Source organism: Ranitomeya variabilis, chromosome 8 (assembly GCF_051348905.1).
Source record: "Ranitomeya variabilis isolate aRanVar5 chromosome 8, aRanVar5.hap1, whole genome shotgun sequence".
Classification (NCBI taxonomy): domain Eukaryota; kingdom Metazoa; phylum Chordata; class Amphibia; order Anura; family Dendrobatidae; genus Ranitomeya; species Ranitomeya variabilis.
In genome coordinates this window covers 29616659-29635307 of record NC_135239.1, presented here as the reverse complement: position 1 = coordinate 29635307, position 18649 = coordinate 29616659, and the positions used below count along the sequence as shown (strand labels likewise).

The window sequence follows — 18649 nt, the reverse complement described above, 5'->3', positions numbered from 1 at the left end:
AGGCTAAAATAATTTTTTTGTGAAAAAAAAGTACTTTTTCATTTTTACGGATCAATTTGTGAAGCACCTGGGGGTTTAAAGTGCTCACTATGCTTCTAGATAAGTTCCTTGGGGGGTCTAGTTTCCAAAATGGGGTCACTTGTGGGGGAGCTCCAATGTTTAGGCACACGGGGGCTCTCCAAACGCGACATGGTGTCCGCTAAAGATTGGAGCCAATTTTTCATTCAAAAAGTCAAATGGCGCTCCTTCCCTTCCGAGCCCTGCCGTGCGCCCAAACAGTCGTTTACCCCCACATATGAGGTATCAGCGTACACAGGACAAATTGGACAACAATGTCCGTGGTCCAGTTTCTCCTTTTACCCTTGGGAAAATAAAAAAATTGTTGCTAAAAGATCATTTTTGTGACTAAAAAGTTAAATGTTCATTTTTTACATCCATGTTCCTTCTGCTGCTGTGAAACACCTGAAGGGTTAATAAACTTCTTGAATGTGGTTTTGAGCACCTTGAGGGGTGCAGTTTTTAGAATGGTGTCACTTTTGGGTATTTTCAGCCATATAGAATCCTCAAAATTACTTCAAATGTGAGGTGGTCCCTAAAAAAAATGGTTTTGTAAATTTTGTTGTAAAAATGAGAAATCACTGGTCAAATTTTAACCCTTATAACTTCCTAGCAAAAAAAAAATTTGTTTCCAAAATTGTGCTGATGTAAAGTAGACATGTGGGAAACGTTATTTATTAACTATTTTGTGTCACATAACTCTCTGGTTTAACAGAATAAAAATTCAAAATGTGAAAATTGCTAAATTTTCAAAATTTTCGCCAAATTTCAGTTTTTTTCCACAAATAAACTCAGAAATTATCGACCTAAATTTACCACTAACATGAAGCCCAATATGTCACGAAAAAACAATCTCAGAATCGCTAGGATCCGTTGAAGCGTTCCTGAGTTATTACCTCATAAAGGGACACTGGTCAGAATTGCAAAAAACGGCAAGGTCATTAAGGCCAAAATAGGCTGGGTCATGAAGGGGTTAAAAAAAAATGGGGATTTTTATTTTTGTCTTTTGATGTGTCTGTATGTCGGTTTGTTATTTTTAAGAAATGTTTAAGAAAAACTAAGATTATCCTATGAATCTCAGCCACCATGACGGTGGTGACCGGAGCTTTTAGTAAGATCCTAACTTCCACTGTAGGGAATCAACACCCTGCAATTGAGGCTCGGGGAATGGGAGATTAATGATCGTCCAAACGGAACTTGCACTGTTTCAAACCATTTAAACGCCGCTGTTCGAAATTGACAGTGACCACTAAATAGTAATACAGCAGCAATTGGAGTTAACTCTTGTTGCTGCTGTTACAAGCAGGAGCCAGAGGGTATCAGGTGTTTGCTGCAGCAGTGTTCTTTTGCAGCCGGAAGAAACCGACACGTAGCCTGATAGATGAGTATGTGTATTTTTTATTTTAGGAACCCCATATGTTCATTTTAAAAAACTCATCACTTGAACAATCCCTTTGAGTGTCAAAATTTTTCATTGGCATTGTTTACCATTGTACACGTATATAAAAAAGATCCCCAAATTTTTTTTTTTCAATGTCTTAGTGGCTATTTTTAAACGCATGTTTTAATCTGAGATTTGGTAGAAAACTCAATAAAGCGCTGGACGACCAAGGAGACAATCTGTGTTTCTTGCGCTTTTGTAATGGATGAATCACTAGCATTTTAAGGAGAGCTTTGATCCATCAGTCCCATCATTACTTTCACTGATGGACTTGTTAAATTTACTTACATTCTTCATCAAAGGCAACCAACGTAGATGAATACCGAAACCAGACGCGCGCCTTCCCAAAGGAAATGCCGCCACATGGGCTGTTTTCTTCCAGTGTGAAGAAAATAACCAGTTCTAATCCCGGTGCAAATCACTCTGACTTATGTCTCGGAGTTACAGCGCAGCAAAGTGACAGTTTCCCCCATTTTGCAGTAAATGGCTCATAGTGGAAACTGTTTTTCTTCCCACCTTGTAGAAATATCCCGATAGGGAAGACGAACATTATTTTTATACTTTACTTGTTAATGTTCCCCTGGTTGACACATGGTAATGGAAAGAACATTAAAACACATAGCCCTCGGCAGCAATAGCAAGAGAGGAAATGTTCTCTCTGCGGAGAATTTCTTTAATTTATATTACACCAATGGAAAAAAATAACCACACTGTGAACACTGAGAGAACAGTAAAACTAGATACATTCATCTCCGGAGTTACTGTCACTTCTTCACTGTTACATTCCCAATAAATTCACAATTCTATAGAGTCCTTTAATGGAACTCTTTGTTGATCAGGCCCTAAGTAATTACTCCAGGAAATTTAGAAATAAAGTGATAATTGGGTGTTATAATTCCCTTTGTCAATGGATATCTCCCTATACAGTCTGTTATTGTTCAATCGGAGATTACAGTATATGGACACACACCTTTGTGGAAGTGGAATGGAAAAAAATGTGGCCATACAATGGTGTGAAAAAGTGTTTGCCCCCTTCCAGATGTTCTATTCTTTTGTATGTTTGTCACACTTAAATGTTTCAGATCACCACACAAATGTAAATATCAGACAAAGATAACACAAGTAATCACAGAATGCAGTTTTTAAATGAAGGTCTATATTGTTAAGGGAAAAAGAAATCCAAACTTAAAAGGGCCTGTGAGAAAAAATTGATTGCCTCCCACCCTTAAAACATAAACTTACCATGGGTTATCACATCTTTGGGAAGCTGAGTTCAAATTCCCTAGCCACACACAGGCCTGATTATTGCCACATCTGTTTTCAATCAAGAAATCACTTAAATAGAACCTGCCTGACAAGGTGAAATAAACCAAAAGTTCCTGAAAAGCTAGACATCATACTGCAATCCAATGAAATTTTGGAACAAATGAGAAACAAAGTAGTTGAGATCTATTAGCCTTTGGGACTCAAGTGAACCACAGTGAAAGCCATAATCCACAAATGGCAAAATCATGGAACAGTGGTGAACTTTCCCAGGAGTAGCCGGCCGACCAAAAGTACTCCACGAGTGCAGCAATGCCTTATCCAAGAACTCACACAATACCCCCCAACAATATCCAAAGAACTGCAGGCCTCACTTGCCTCAGTTAAGGTTAGTGTTCATGACTCCACCATAAGAAAGAGACTGGGCAAAAATGGCCTGCATGGCAGAGTTCCATGGAGAAAATACTCTGTGGACTGACAAGACAAGAGTCGAACTTTTTGGAATGTGTATGTCCCATCATATCTGGAGTAGATGTAACTCAGCATTTTAGAAAAGAAACATCATACGGTGGTGGTGGTGGTGGTAGTAGTGTGATGGTCTGGGGCTGTTTTGCTGCTTTATAAAATGGAAGACTTGCTGTGGTAAATGGAACCATGAATTTTGCTGTCTACCAAAAAATCCTGAAGTAGAATGTCCGGCCATCTGTTTGTGACCTCAAGCTGAAGCACATTTTGGTTAATGTAGCAGAACAATGATCCAAAACACATCAGCAAGTCCACCTCTGAATGGCATAAGAAAAACAAAATTAAGACTTTGGAGTGACCTAGTCAAAGTCCTGAGCTTAATCTGGTTGAGATGCTGCGGCAGGATCTTTAAAAAGGCAGGTCGTGCTCGAAATCCCTCTGTCACGATTCACACCGTGACTGTCACCAATTGTCAAGATCCCTTAGCCGCTGCCCACAATATGTCACGGATTGGGGTGACTTTAGACCAGCAGACGGCTATCACATGTGCAGGGGGCTTATCTTAGTTATCCCTCCACTGCCACAATGTGATGAAAAAAAACACACACGAGGCTATTGACCTCTTGTTTCCAGCAGGGGCTTATTTTAGGTATCCCACTGCTCTTCAGTATACCATGAACTGCAGGGATTTGTGTATATCCCGCTTACAGTTCCACTTAAACCTTGCAGCTCTCTGGCGCCCCCCTTACTGTCAGGTCAGATTAGGTACTGCACCTAGGGTGATTAGTCGCCAGAAACGCTGCCTGCTATGTACTGGCTATTGGGTGCGCTGCAGCGACGCGATAACTACTCCCACTCAGGCAGGAACAATAATTATCAAGCCGCAGTCGCTACAGTGACCCCCAAAAGCCGGCACACGGTCGCTGCCACCAGCTCCAATTGAACGGGTCTGGAGCCAACCCCAAAACAGTAGCGTAAATTCCCTTCAAAGACAGGGTACGTTTTTAGAGCATGGAGAACGAACTAGTAATAAATATTATACCCCATAAATGATTTTTAGGCAGTGTTTATAAAATATTTTACAAAGATGTTACAAATGAGACAATTGCAAATATGTACAAGGTAATTATGAAAATAAAAGGATTAAAGGAAGAAAAGATAACACTCACATGTTCTTAGATCATTGCATTGCAGGCAACCACACGTCCCAGCTCATTGGGCGTGCTCAGGTCTGTCCAGGAAAAACTCCAAATCTGCCTCCTGAAAGTCTCCCAGCAACTTAAAACCTGCAGGCTGTGACCTCACAGAAAGGGCTGGCTTTTCCAACCCCTCCTACTTCTTCAGTATTACTCACTGGGCATTAAATATATCTGATGCCCGTAACTTCGCTACAGAACATAAAATAATCGCACCATACCCATCATTCATCTCGTAGTATCGTGGGCATTCCGATGAGATCAAATATGTCCTATTTGTCACGCACACTGACAGAGAAATCCCTACCTCTGTACCAGATGGAGCTAGAAACCTGTGTTTCGAGTGAGGGGTAGATCCATCGAGGAAAAATAAGAATATATATTTTCGTGTCCATAACTTAAACGGTTTGCATAATATCTTCCAAAAACAGAACAAAGAACTCCCATGCGTTCTAGAAGTTTCTCTACCAGTTCCTGCTAACACAAATTTCCCTTGCAGCTATGCCAGTCGTAAATACCTTTCGTCAATAAAACTCCCCCACAAGGCAAGCTCTTCTACACAGTTAGAAACACAGGGAAGGAAAGAGAACCAGAGAGAGGGGGGTTTAGCCCCCGCATGCTAGCAAGAAAACTAACTTATGATATTTCATACCATATCGTGACACCTCCCCCTTTTAGCGTGCGCTACGGCGGCAGAACCTCTCGGTATGCCTCCATGCGCACCTCCGTGGGTTCACCCTGGCGGGAGAGTCCATCTGCATTCCCATGCTCTTTGCCCGCTTTGTGTTTAATGGTGAAGTCAAATTGCTGAAGGGCAAGGCTCCAGCGTAGCAACCTGCCATTGGTTCCACACATGGTGCTTAGCCAGCGCAGAGGGTCGTGGTCGGTCACCACAGTGAAGGTGCGCCCGTACAAGTAGGGCTGCAAGCGCTGCAGGGCCCAGACTATGGCCAGGCACTCCTTCTCAATGGTGGAGTAGGCCACTTCCCTCGGCAAAAGTTTCCGGCTCAGGTACAACACGGGGTGCTCTTGGTCCTCCGAGTCAACCTGGCTGAGCACAGCACCAAGGCCAAACTCGCTGGCGTCGGTCTGTACCAAGAACGGTCGACTGCTGTCGACTGCTTTCAACACAGGGGCGTTGCACAGTGCGGTCTTCAACGCCTGGAAGGCCCCCTCACAGCCATCTGTCCAGTTGACGATGTGGGGTAGCCAGGGGTGGATTAAGGGTAGCCAGGGCCCCGGGCTGTTCAGACACTGTGGGCCCCTCACGTCACGTGACGGGGGGGGGGGTGTCATGTGACGGGGGGGGGGGTCATGTGACAGATTATTCCAGAAAAATGGCCGGGCCCTACTCTACTGTAACCTATTAAATATTTCTTAAAATCTGCAATATAATTTAGGTATATTTTGACCAATAATATCACATACAAGGAACAAATACCACCGCGCCATGACCAGACCACAAATTACAAACACAGTGATCGAATAATATCACATACAAGGAACAAATACCACCGCACCATGTCAAGACCACATATTACCACCACTTGGTGACCAAATAGCACATTCAAGGGACAAATACCACAACACCATTTCCAGACCACATATTACCACCACATAGTGACTGAATACTACAATACTGATCAGTAATAATAAAAAAAAAAAAACACAATACCATCACCATAAGTGCCAGTATTCACAGGAGATCTATACTTAGTATGCAGTGTCTGTGTAGAGGTAATACAGCGATCACTGGTGACATTATACACAGGAGCTCTGTATATAGTGTATAGGTAATACAGTGATCACTGGTGACATTGTACACAGGACCTCTGTATATAGTATAGTGTATAGTGTCAATGTATAGGTAACACTGACTCACCAATGTCGTCTCTAGGTGAAGTCCTTCATCTTTCATCCAGCACAGACCGCCGTCACTTCATCCAGCCAGGACTCGTTTCTGCAGGAAATAACACAGTTATCTCAAGCTCTGCTTGCAGAACACATTACTTAATTTTTCACAACTTCTACATTACATATGGAGAAAAAAAGGTGATATAGAGTCACTCTGCACAGTAACAGGACCGCCCCCCCCCCCCCATTTAAAACAGTATACTCAAAAAATAAAATAAATACATCACTGCAGTAATAATATCCCTTAATTAGCCCCTATGGTAATAACATTCCCCACCCTGGCCCCGTGTGTCTCATTCCTGGCTCCTGCCATATGTTCTCCCATCCTGCCCTCATGAGTATCCATTCTACCCCATGTGATCTCCCCATCCTGCCCCATCTGTCTCCATCGTATTCTCCTGCCCCATGATCCAATCCTGCCCCATGTCTTTCATTCTGCCCCGTCTCTACATTCTGCCCATGCCTCCAGTCCTGCCCCCAGTGTGTCCAGCAATCTGCCCCAGTGTGTCCAGCATATTACCCCCAGTGTGTAAAGCAATCTGCCCCAGTATGTCCAGCATATTGCCCCAGTAACCAGCAATCTGCCCCAGTGTGTCCAGCATTGCCCCAGACAGTGTCTCCAGCAATCTGCCCCAGTGTCTGACTCCAGCATATTGCCCCCAGACAGTGTGTTCAACAATCTGCCCCAGTATGTCCAGCATATTGCCCCAGTGTGTCCAGCATATTACCCCCAGTGTGTCCAGCAATCTGCCCCAGTGTGTCCAGCATATTACCCCCAGTGTGTCCAGCAATCTGCCCCAGTGTGTCCAGCATTGCCCCCAGTGTGTCCAGCAATCTGCCCCAGTGTGTCCAGCAATCTGCCCCAGTGTGTCCAATTGTGCAGCATTGCCCACAGTGTGTCCAGCATTGCCCCAGTGTCTCCACACATTGCCCCAGTGTGTCCAGCATTGCCCCCAGTGTCTCCAGCATTGCCCCCAGTGTCTCCAGCATTGCCCCCAGTGTCTCCAGCAATCTGCCCCCAGTGTCTCCAGCAATCTGCCCCCAGTGTCTCCAGCAATCTGCCCCCAGTGTCTCCAGCATTGCCCCCAGTGTCTCCACACATTGCCCCAGTGTCTCCACACATTGCCCCAGTGTCTCCAGCATTGCCCCCAGACAGTGTATTCAACAATATGCCCCAGTATGTCCAGCATATTGCCCTAGAGTATCCAGCATTGCCCCCAGTGTCTCCAGCAATCTGCCCCAGTGTCTCCAGCAATCTGCCCCAGTGTCTCCAGCTATCTGCCCCAGTGTCTCCAGCTATCTGCCCCAGTGTCTCCAGCTATCTGCCCCAGTGTCTCCAGCAATCTGCCCCAGTGTCTCCAGCAATCTGCCCCAGTGTCTCCAGCAATCTGCCCCAGTGTCTCCAGCAATCTGCCCCAGTGTCTCCTGCATTGCCCCCAATGTGTCCACAGTCCACCGTTAGCTTATAAAAAAAAAAAAAAACAGTCTCCTCACCTTACCAGCGCTCCATGCGGCGAGCTCCCTCCAGCAGCGCACACTCGCCGGCGACTGACAATGACGTCAGACGCCGGCGACGTGTAAGCTGCGGCCGACTTAAGCTGCCAGCCTCCAATTGGCTGGCTGGCGGCTGTTGTTAACTATTGAGGTGCGGGCGAGCGCCCGCACCTCAATAGGAAAGCGCCGCAGCGCCGGAAGGGGCCCGGTGAGCAGATGAGAAGGGGCCCGATGCGGACCCCCTCTCTCTGCCTACCGGGTCCGGGGGGCGGGGCCGCGGGGCACATAAATGCCGGCATTCAGTCACACTCCGGCGGATTATCAGAGGGTCAATCTGCGGTGGCCCAGGGCCCCCCCAAGCCACTGGGCCCTGGGCTACCGCCCATATTGGCCCTCTGTTAATCCGCCCCTGGGGGTAGCTTCTTCCTGGTGAGGTCCGTCAAAGGTTTTGCCAGGCTACTATAGTGCTGCACGAAGCGCCTATAGTACCCTGCAGTGCCCAGGAAGGACATCACCTGTTTCTTGTTCCTGGGAGTGGGCCAGTTCACGATCACGCCCACTTTGTCAGGCTCCGGTTTCAGGGTGCCTCCGTCTACCCGGTGTCCCAGGTAGTGAACCTCCCTCATGCCCATCTGGCACTTTCCGGGCTTGATAGTCAGGCCTGCTTGGTGAATTCGCCCGAGCACCTCCTCGAGATGCTGCAGGTGTTCATCCCAGGAGGGACTGAAGATGGCAATGTCATCTAAGTACGCCACAGCGTACTTCTCCAGTCCCTGAAGCAGGAGATTGACCATCCGCTGGAAAGTGGCAGGGGCATTCTTCATGCCGAAGGGCATGACCGTTGACTCGTACAGTCCAAAGGGGGTGATAAAGGCGGACTTCTCCTGCGCCTCGGGGCTCAGGGGAATCTGCCAGTATCCGCGACTCAGATCCATGATTGTCAGGTATTTTGCGCCAGCTAACTTCTCAAGCAGCTCCTCGATGCGCGGCATTGGGTGCGCGTCAGAGGCGGTAATGGCGTTGAGCCCCCTGTAGTCCACGCAGAACCGGGTGGTCCGGTCCTTCTTTGGCACGAGAACTACAGGTGAGGCCCACGCGCTCTTTGACCGTCGAATCACCCCCAGCTGCAACATCTCATCGATCTCCTGGCGCATAATCTGCTGCACCTGGTCAGAGATTCGATAGGGTGTTCGCCGTAGTGGGGCGTGATTCCCGGTGTCCACCTCGTGGATGGCTAACTCAGTCCTTCCAGGCCGGTTGGAGAACACGACCCGGAAGGGTTCCAGTGTGGTTTGCAACTGCAACCGCTGTGGTTCATCTAGCGAGGCGCTCACCTCCACGTCCTCAATGGACCCACGGGCCTTGGCTTGGGCCAGCATGTCAAGGAGGGTGTCTTCCTCCCCGTCTTCGGGTAAGCTGCAGACCGGTAGGACGAAAGGTTCACGTTCGCGATGAGCCTTCATCATGTTGACGTGAAAGGCCTTTCGCCTACCCCGAGTGTGGTCAAGCGTGACCACGTAGGTGACCGGGTTGAGCTGTTGGTGGACGACATACGGGCCCTCCCAGGCTGCCTGAAGCTTATCCGTTGGTACAGGAACCAGCACCCACACCTTTTGACCCACGTGGTAGGTCCGCTCCCGGGCGTTTTGGTCGTACCAGTGCTTCTGATCAGCCTGAGCCTGCGTCATGTTGTCATGCACCAACTGCGTCAAGGTCTGCATCTTGTCACGGAAGCGCATGACATACTCCACTATGGACACTTCAGAAGGGTTCGGCTCCTCTTCCCAGGATTCTCTTACCAACCCAAGGGGTCCCCGGACTCGCCTGCCGTACAGGAGCTCGAAGGGGGAGAACCCCGTCGAGGCCTGCGGAACCTCTCGATAAGCAAATAGCAGGTGTGGGAGGTACCGCTCCCAGTCGCGCCCTTGTGTCTCAACCAGCATGCGTAGCATCTGTTTGAGGGTACCATTGAAGCGTTCACACAAGCCATTGGTCTGTGGGTGATACGCACTCGATACCAGGTGCTTCACCTGCATTTTCTTACAGAGAGCCTCCATTAGGTGAGACATAAATTGGGTCCATCGATCAGTAAGCATTTCCCTGGGAAATCCTACCCGTGAAAAGATGGCCAACAGGGCATCCGCCACCTTATCTGCCCTAGTTGACGACAGAGCTACTGCCTCTGGGTACCGGGTAGCGTAGTCTACCACAGTAAGAATATATTGCTTTCCAGAGCTGCTGGGGACGGCCAGCGGGCCCACAATGTCCACCGCAATCCTCTGGAAAGGCTCCTCTATCACTGGCAAAGGGATCAGGGGAGCCTTAAGAGCAGGCCCCGCCTTCCCCACTCTTTGACAGGTGACACAGGAGCGGCAGTAGTTTGACACATCTGTCCCCATCTTAGGCCAATAGAAGTGTTGAGACAGCCGGGCCTTAGTTTTGCTGATACCCAAGTGTCCAGCTAGCGGGATCTCATGGGCAATCCGCAACAACTCACCCCGGAATTGCTGTGGGACGACCAGCTGTCTTTCCCTCAACCACTCCTTTTGTGATTCTCCGGGTACGGTCTCCCGGTACAACCTTCCTCCTTCCCAGAACACCTTCTCCTTATCAGTCTCGGAGAAGCGCGTCCCGGCGAGTTGTCTCAAACTCTCTAGGCTCGCATCTGTGTGCAGAGCGGCCTGAAACTCCTGGCTAGGGGAAGCCAGAAGCGATGTCAGGGTCCCTTCCCCACGGGAGCCCTCTGGGACCTGCACTGGGTCCACCTCTGGTTCAGTCACACTGATGACTGAGGAGGGTCCGGAAGGCAGACAGGTATCTGCGTTCCGGGCACTCTGACTGCGGGTGACAGCAGCTACGTAGGCTGTCTCCCCGGGGATTTCTACAGACCCAACAGCCGACGCTGCTATGGGCTCTACCTCCCCATCCACCCCCATTACCTCAGGAGCATTGCTACTTATGGGCCAGTTACCTTCCTCGGTGGCACTGGTCAATTGCATGGCATCACCTTGCTCACGGTTCCCATGTATCTCCCCATTTCTTGTAGCACCGACACTTGCCCCTGCTAGGGGTTCCTCAGCCGTCTCACTCCGCAGAGCGACGTGGCTGAGCACTCCTGTACCTATGGACACATCAACTTTCACAGAAACATCATTATCAGATACAGTTGGCACAGGTACAGCATTTTCACCATCAATCCTAGGGAAAAAATGGTTAGCAGATGCATCACTACAAGATAAAGCATGGTCAGGTAACACATGCGATTTTCCATCATCATCATCATCATCACCAGGGTTAACTTTACCCTCATTAGTAGATTGGGGAGGAGGGTCATCCACGAAGTATGCAACCAACCTCCCCAAATCAGTCCCCAACAAAACATCAGTGGGCAAATTATCAGACAGCCCCACTTCCTTCACCCCGCTCCCGGCACCCCAATCAATAAAAACCCGGGCCATCGGTAAGGGACAGCTGATGCCCCCAATCCCAGTGACAGTTAGGGTTTTCCCCGGAATGATTTCTTCAGGGGCCGCCAGTTCGGGTCGGATGAGGGTTCGTTCAGCCCCGGTGTCCTTGAGGCCTGTAGCAACACGACCTCCCACAGTGACGGGCTGTACGTTGTCACACACCCTCCCAACCACACCACCCACCAAAAGAACAGCTGCATTAGGCCCTGGGGCCTGGGATGAGGGGTTCTTCTGCTTGGCTGGACATTGGTGACTGAGGTGTCCAGTCTGCCTGCAGTGGTAACACTGGCGAAGTTCGGTGGTAGGTCTGGTGCTGTTGGCCACGGGGACAGGACCTCTGGTGTGTTGGCTGGCAGGGGTACTGGCGTTGGCTGCAGGCTTACCCCCTCTCCAGCTGGTGGTGACTGGCTTCCGCACTTCCGATCTACGGTTGGCCTCATAGGCATCGGCAATCTGCGCTGCTTTCGTCACGTCTTTGGGTTCTCTGTCCATCACAAACTGTCGCACCTCAGTTGGGCAAAGACGGAAGAACTGGTCTTTGATCATCAGGTCTCGCAGCTGTGCAAAGGTGGTCACTGACAGTCCTTGGGTCCACTGGTCAAAGTGGGTCCCCAGTCCATGCACCACATCACTGTAACTGTCGTGTGGGCCACGTTGGAGGGTCCGAAACTTTTTGCGGTACACCTCGGGTGTAAGCTGGTACTTAGCTATGAGAGCCTGCTTGATGGCCTCATAGTCACCATCTTGTTCTTGAGGGAGGGCAGCAAACGCCTCCAGAGCTTTTCCTCTCAGCCCTGGGGTCAGGTATCGTGCCCATTCTTGTGTAGGCAGCTGGTACTGTCTGCAGGCTTTCTCAAAGGCCCGCAGAAAAGTGTCCAAGTCCCCATCCTTTTCCATAACAGGAAAGTGGTCGGGCCGGGGCTTTGGTATCTGAGCGCTGCTGGGCTCACGACTGGACTGAGACGACCCCTGCATTTGCAGTTGGGCCATCTGCAGCTGGTACTCCCGCTCCGCTTGCCGCTCGGCTCGCTCCTGGTATTGCTGGATCAGCTGCAGACGTCTCTCCAGGTCATCTGCGGAGCATTGTTGCAGAGCCTGCTGCAGGAGGAGGTCTGCGCCCCCTTGGTTGCCAGTAGGGCCCGTATTCAGCGGTTGGACCTCTGCTGCAGCACCATGTTCACTTGTGCCGGCTTCTGCGGCCTCTGGGCTCTGTGGCCTGGCTTGGTCTGCTTCACATTGCACCAGTTCAGCGACCATTTGAGCCTTGGTTTTGTTTGTACAGTCAATCTGCTGTGACATGCACAAGGCCATAAGAGTGTCCTTGGACTGCTTCTTATAAAAGGTTTCTCCCAGCACAACCATGGTTGCCAAATAAAAGATAGGATAGAAAAACGAAGAGAAAGGGAAGGGATAATTACCAGTACACAATTGTCTCACAACTAATAAACACTGAGTTCTTTCTCCAAACTTATTTGCGCAGAGTTCTCGCAAGAACTTTCTGCAAGTTTTTAGTGAGAGGAATGATTGCTCAAACCAAATCACTAATGCTCTAATATCCCACCGCCTTGCCACCAATATGTCACGATTCACACCGTGACTGTCACCAATTGTCAAGATCCCTTAGCCGCTGCCCACAATATGTCACGGATTGGGGTGACTTTAGACCAGCAGACGGCTATCACATGTGCAGGGGGCTTATCTTAGTTATCCCTCCACTGCCACAATGTGATGAAAAAAAACACACACAAGGCTATTGACCTCTTGTTTCCAGCAGGGGCTTATTTTAGGTATCCCACTGCTCTTCAGTATACCATGAACTGCAGGGATTTGTGTATATCCTGCTTACAGTTCCACTTAAACCTTGCAGCTCTCTGGCGCCCCCCTTACTGTCAGGTCAGATTAGGTACTGCACCTAGGGTGATTAGTCGCCAGAAACGCTGCCTGCTATGTACTGGCTATTGGGTGCGCTGCAGCGATGCGATAACTACTCCCACTCAGGCAGGAACAATAATTATCAAGCCGCAGTCGCTACAGTGACCCCCAAAAGCCGGCACACGGTCGCTGCCACCAGCTCCAATTGAACGGGTCTGGAGCCAACCCCAAAACAGTAGCGTAAATTCCCTTCAAAGACAGGGTACGTTTTTAGAGCATGGAGAACGAACTAGTAATAAATATTATACCCCATAAATGATTTTTAGGCAGTGTTTATAAAATATTTTACAAAGATGTTACAAATGAGACAATTGCAAATATGTACAAGGTAATTATGAAAATAAAAGGATTAAAGGAAGAAAAGATAACACTCACATGTTCTTAGATCATTGCATTGCAGGCAACCACACGTCCCAGCTCATTGGGCGTGCTCAGGTCTGTCCAGGAAAAACTCCAAATCTGCCTCCTGAAAGTCTCCCAGCAACTTAAAACCTGCAGGCTGTGACCTCACAGAAAGGGCTGGCTTTTCCAACCCCTCCTACTTCTTCAGTATTACTCACTGGGCATTAAATATATCTGATGCCCGTAACTTCGCTACAGAACATAAAATAATCGCACCATACCCATCATTCATCTCGTAGTATCGTGGGCATTCCGATGAGATCAAATATGTCCTATTTGTCACGCACACTGACAGAGAAATCCCTACCTCTGTACCAGATGGAGCTAGAAACCTGTGTTTCGAGTGAGGGGTAGATCCATCGAGGAAAAATAAGAATATATATTTTCGTGTCCATAACTTAAACGGTTTGCATAATATCTTCCAAAAACAGAACAAAGAACTCCCATGCGTTCTAGAAGTTTCTCTACCAGTTCCTGCTAACACAAATTTCCCTTGCAGCTATGCCAGTCGTAAATACCTTTCGTCAATAAAACTCCCCCACAAGGCAAGCTCTTCTACACAGTTAGAAACACAGGGAAGGAAAGAGAACCAGAGAGAGGGGGGTTTAGCCCCCGCATGCTAGCAAGAAAACTAACTTATGATATTTCATACCATATCGTGACACCCTCCAAAGTGGCTAAATTACAACAATTCTCTAAAGAGGAGTGGGACAAAATTCCTCCAGAGCATTGTAAAAGACTCATTGCCAGTTATCGCAAACCCTTGATTGCAGTTGTTGCTGCTAAGGGTGGCCCAACCAGTTATTTGGTTTAGGGGGCAATCACTTTTTCACATAGGGCCCTTTTGGTTTGGATTCCTTTTTCCCTTAATAATAAAGAGTTTCTTTTATAAACTGGATTTTGCAATTACTTGTGTTATCTTTGTCTAATATTCACATTTGTTTGGTGATTTGAAACATGTAAGTGTGACGAACATGAAAAAGAATAGGAAATCAGGAAGGAAGAAACACTTTTTCACACCACTGTACAGTACTGGACCAAAATTTTTGGCAGCAGTAGAAAAAATGCTGCAGAATAAGAAGCTTTCAAATGAAACATGTCAATAGTTTATTTTTATCAGTTTACAAAATGCTAAACGAATGAAGAAGAGAGAAATCTAAATGCCATCAATATTTGGTAACCACCCTTTATCTTCATCAGTTCTTCTGGGAATACTTGGACCTACACAGATTTTGAAAGAACTAGTTTCAAACATCTTGGAGACCTAACCACAGATCATGCAAAGCTTTCCATTTCTTCTATGTCTAACTTGAAGAATTGATGCTATTTTAAAGGTAAAGGGCAGTGACCAAATATTGATAGGATTTCTATTTTCTTTTTTGTTCATTCACTTTTCATTTTGTCAATTGATAAAAAATAAGCTTCCATATTTTGCGGTTTATAAGACGCTCCGGGTTATAAGACGCACCCCAAATTTTGAGGAGAAAAATAGAAAAAAATATTTTTTAATAAAATGGTGGTGCTTCTTATAATCCATGCGTCTTATTGCTTACAGGGGGTGATGGCTGCGGTGAGGCGGGGGTCCCAGGGTCGCTCGTGAAGGAGGCTAGAGTGGAGCGTTGCCGCAGGATGGGATGAATGGGTGTTCCAAAGTGCGCCACGCCACTATAGGTGTCACGGCGGCAATGCTGTGCTGTGTCCCGGTGATGGTGCTGCTCTGTGTCCCCAGTGGCAGTGCTGCACGGTTTCCACTGTCCACGGTGGCGGTGCTGCACTGTGTCAATGGTTGCGGTGCGGAACTGCGCTGTGTCCCCGGTGCTGCGGTGGGCTCTGCCGACATTTTGTGAAAGGCCAGAGCCCCCGCCAGTTCTTCCATGGTTTTCTGACTCCTGTGCGGCGGTGGACTCTGGGAAAATGGCCGCCGGGAGACACCGAGATCTCTTCTCCCGAGATCCCGGTGCCGAGATCTCGATCTGCGCATGCGCCGCCTCCCGGCGGCCATTTTCCCGGTGTCCACCGCCATACAGGAGTCAGGAAACCATGGAAGAACCTGCGAGGGGCTCTGGGGTTTCACAAAATGTCGGTAGAGACCCCTGCAGCACCGCACCGCCACCGGGTACACAGCACAGCACTGCCACCGGGACACCAGCAGTGGCATGCCGATAAGGTATATCCACATTATAAGACGCACCCCCATTTTCCCCCCAAATTTGAGGGGGGAAAAGTGCATCTTATAATCCGAAAAATTTGGTATTTTAAAAAATAAATATAAATACATTAAAAATAAGCTATTTTTAAAGCATGCTTATTCTGCAGAACTATTTTCCTTATACTTTTCTATTGTATATTGCCATTTTGTCTATTTATAGTGTATTTTCATGGACATTTGTTAATTTATTTTTATGGTAAGATGAAACTTTAATGTAGATTATCCACCAAGGCAAACATTTACCCAATATAAAGTGTCATCCGTCTTCTCATGAAGTTTGCCAACCGCAGGAATGATGAGAAAGTCAACGCTTGCTTAGCGCATGAGATCTGCAATACTAAATCACAGTTTTATTGCTGGAGCTCCTACAAGTGGATAAGGATCCCACTGCCAAGCTTCATGTTTCCTGGACCACCCCTATCAGATACACATGACAACTGTTTACATTTCTTGGCTGGAGAACAAGACAGTCAGGCTAATAATTACAGTTGTAGGTCAGTCATTCACAGCGATCTTAATGCTCAATTAGTGTCCTTTATCAGAGGCATCCAAACAGCTGTCACTTAATGCATTACAAGGCGAGTCACCGCCAGCTGGAATGTTCTACGGCATTATTCGCCAGTCAACGCAAGATACAAATGACCAATCTTACGCATATGAGATGGTGGAGGAAATGGGTGAAGATAGATAGATAGATAGATAGATAGATAGATAGATAGATAGATAGATAGATAGATAGATAGATAGATAGATGGAACTTTTTTCCAGTGAATCAACCATTACATCGTGTGTCAGAGAGATCCGTAGTTTCACTTGTCTTACAGTAAAGAATGTATCATCCCACTGCTCAAACTGCAAAGAATCACCCTCTGTGATGACGATTAAACCTTCTTTGCTGTAAACGAAGAAGATGGCCCCTTGTCATCGATGCAGGATTAGGTGTAAAAAATATCATTATATAAATCTCTGTACTGTCCCTTCATATGTCTGTATATTATAATAAGATGGTTTCTAAGTTTTGATTTTTCCAAACTGAATAACTCCAAGTTTAATAATCTATCCAGGTATTGCAATTCACATTGCCTTAATTACCATGGTCGCTTTTCCCTGCACTTGCTCTAGTTCAGCTACATCCTTCTTATACGTTGCAGCCCAAAATGGTGTACAGTATTCTAAGTGTGGCCACACTAGTGACTTGTATAGAGATAAAACTATGCCCTTGTCCTGAGCATCTCTGACTCTTTTAGTGCATTCCAATAATTGTATATGCCTTAGCAGCAGCTGCCTGGCACTGGTTACTAAAGTGGAGCTTGCTGTCCACTGCTCCACTCAAGTTTTTTTCAGTGACGGTTTTACCTAATGTTTTATCATTTAGTTCGTAGTTTTATTTTCCAAAATCCCTCTAGAATATGTAATTATCTCCCTCTGTGTTATTTACCTTGCAGAATTTAGCAACTTCTGAAAACATTGAAATTTACTGTGTATGTTTTCTACAAGACAATTAATACATGTATCTGGAATTCTTTGCCCCAACTCGTCCGACTATCAACCACATTCGGATCCTTCAGATGGAACCTGAAAACCCATCTCTTCAGGAAAGCCTACAGCCTGCACTGACCCCGCTGCCTCCTCACCACTACCGGAGCTACCGCCTCACCAACACCAGAGCTCCTGCAACCCTCAACCTATTGTCTCCATCCCCACCATCCTGCAGAATGTAAGTCCGCAAGGGCAGGGTCCTCGCCCCTCTGTATCAGTCTGTAATTGTTAGTTTGCTTACTGTAAGTGATATCTGTAATTTGTATGTAACCCCTTCTCATGTACAGCACCATGGACTCAATGGTGCTATATAAATAAATAATAATTCTAATAATATAAAAAAGAAGAGGGCCCAATACTGATCTCTATGCTACTCCACTGTTAACTGTGACCCAGTTTGAGTGTGTTCCATTAATAACCACCCTCTGTTTCCTAGCACTTAGCCAGTAGTTAACACATTTAAACATATTTTCCGATAGATAGATAGATAGATAGATAGATAGATAGATAGATAGATAGATGGATAGATAGATAGATAGATTTAAAAAATTATTTACGGCATTATTTAAATTACAGAACTATAAAGAAACTATTTTGTACCATTTTGTGCTTAAAAACTGAAGAGTAAAAATGTTTTGTTTAAAGAATATGAATAAGTAGAAGTAGATTAGTTCATTATTCAATCTTAAGTGCAGACTAGAAGAAGATCTTGCTTCATTTGTTTTCTGTCTGCAACAAGTAAAGACTAAGTATTTCAACATGGCCGCTTTATAATTGGTTTTGTTTGCTTGGATGTTAGACTAAAGCCTTTTGGTTGGCAAATATCAGTCAATTTAGAACACAAAACAAAATTGCTAATTGATGCAATCCGCTTGTGGAAACTGGGTCCCAGCAATCTCCTGTCCTTGACCTGCCTCTCCGAGTTCTTTCCACATCCTGGCACACTCTGTAGGATGAACAAGTAGGATGGAAGAACTGGAAAGGAAGAAGAAGGAAAAAAAAAAAGCTCCAGTTTTCAGTTTTAAATTTAAGGAGGAAACAAATTATTCAAGAAGTGAACGTCTATCCTCGACGAGGAGACAACACATATAACATAGCTTACGCAACTTTCTTTGCTTCCATAGACAATTGATGAGAAGGGTACAGTATTTTAAAGTTTTTATTGTAAAATTTTTAAAAATTCACATTTACCCCGAAACACAGTGTCTGCAAACTGAGATTCTGGTTTTGGCATTTATCCTAAGTCATGTAACAAGGCTCGTTAAAGGGT

At 46.7% G+C, this 18649-nt stretch overlaps 1 protein-coding gene across 2 annotated transcripts in view; it reads left to right on the top strand.

Annotated features, from left to right (window-relative positions):
• Positions 1–18649, top strand: part of LOC143788576 (uncharacterized) — an 88037-nt gene that overhangs the window by 37799 nt on the left and 31589 nt on the right. For both annotated transcript variants that reach the window (XR_013218671.1, XM_077278355.1), the window contains exon 3: positions 17409–17557. Coding sequence is in view for 1 of the 2 variants with exons in the window: in XM_077278355.1 (XP_077134470.1) it covers positions 17409–17557 (149 nt within the window). In the remaining variant the exon portion in view is untranslated. The remainder of the gene's footprint in view (positions 1–17408; positions 17558–18649) is intronic.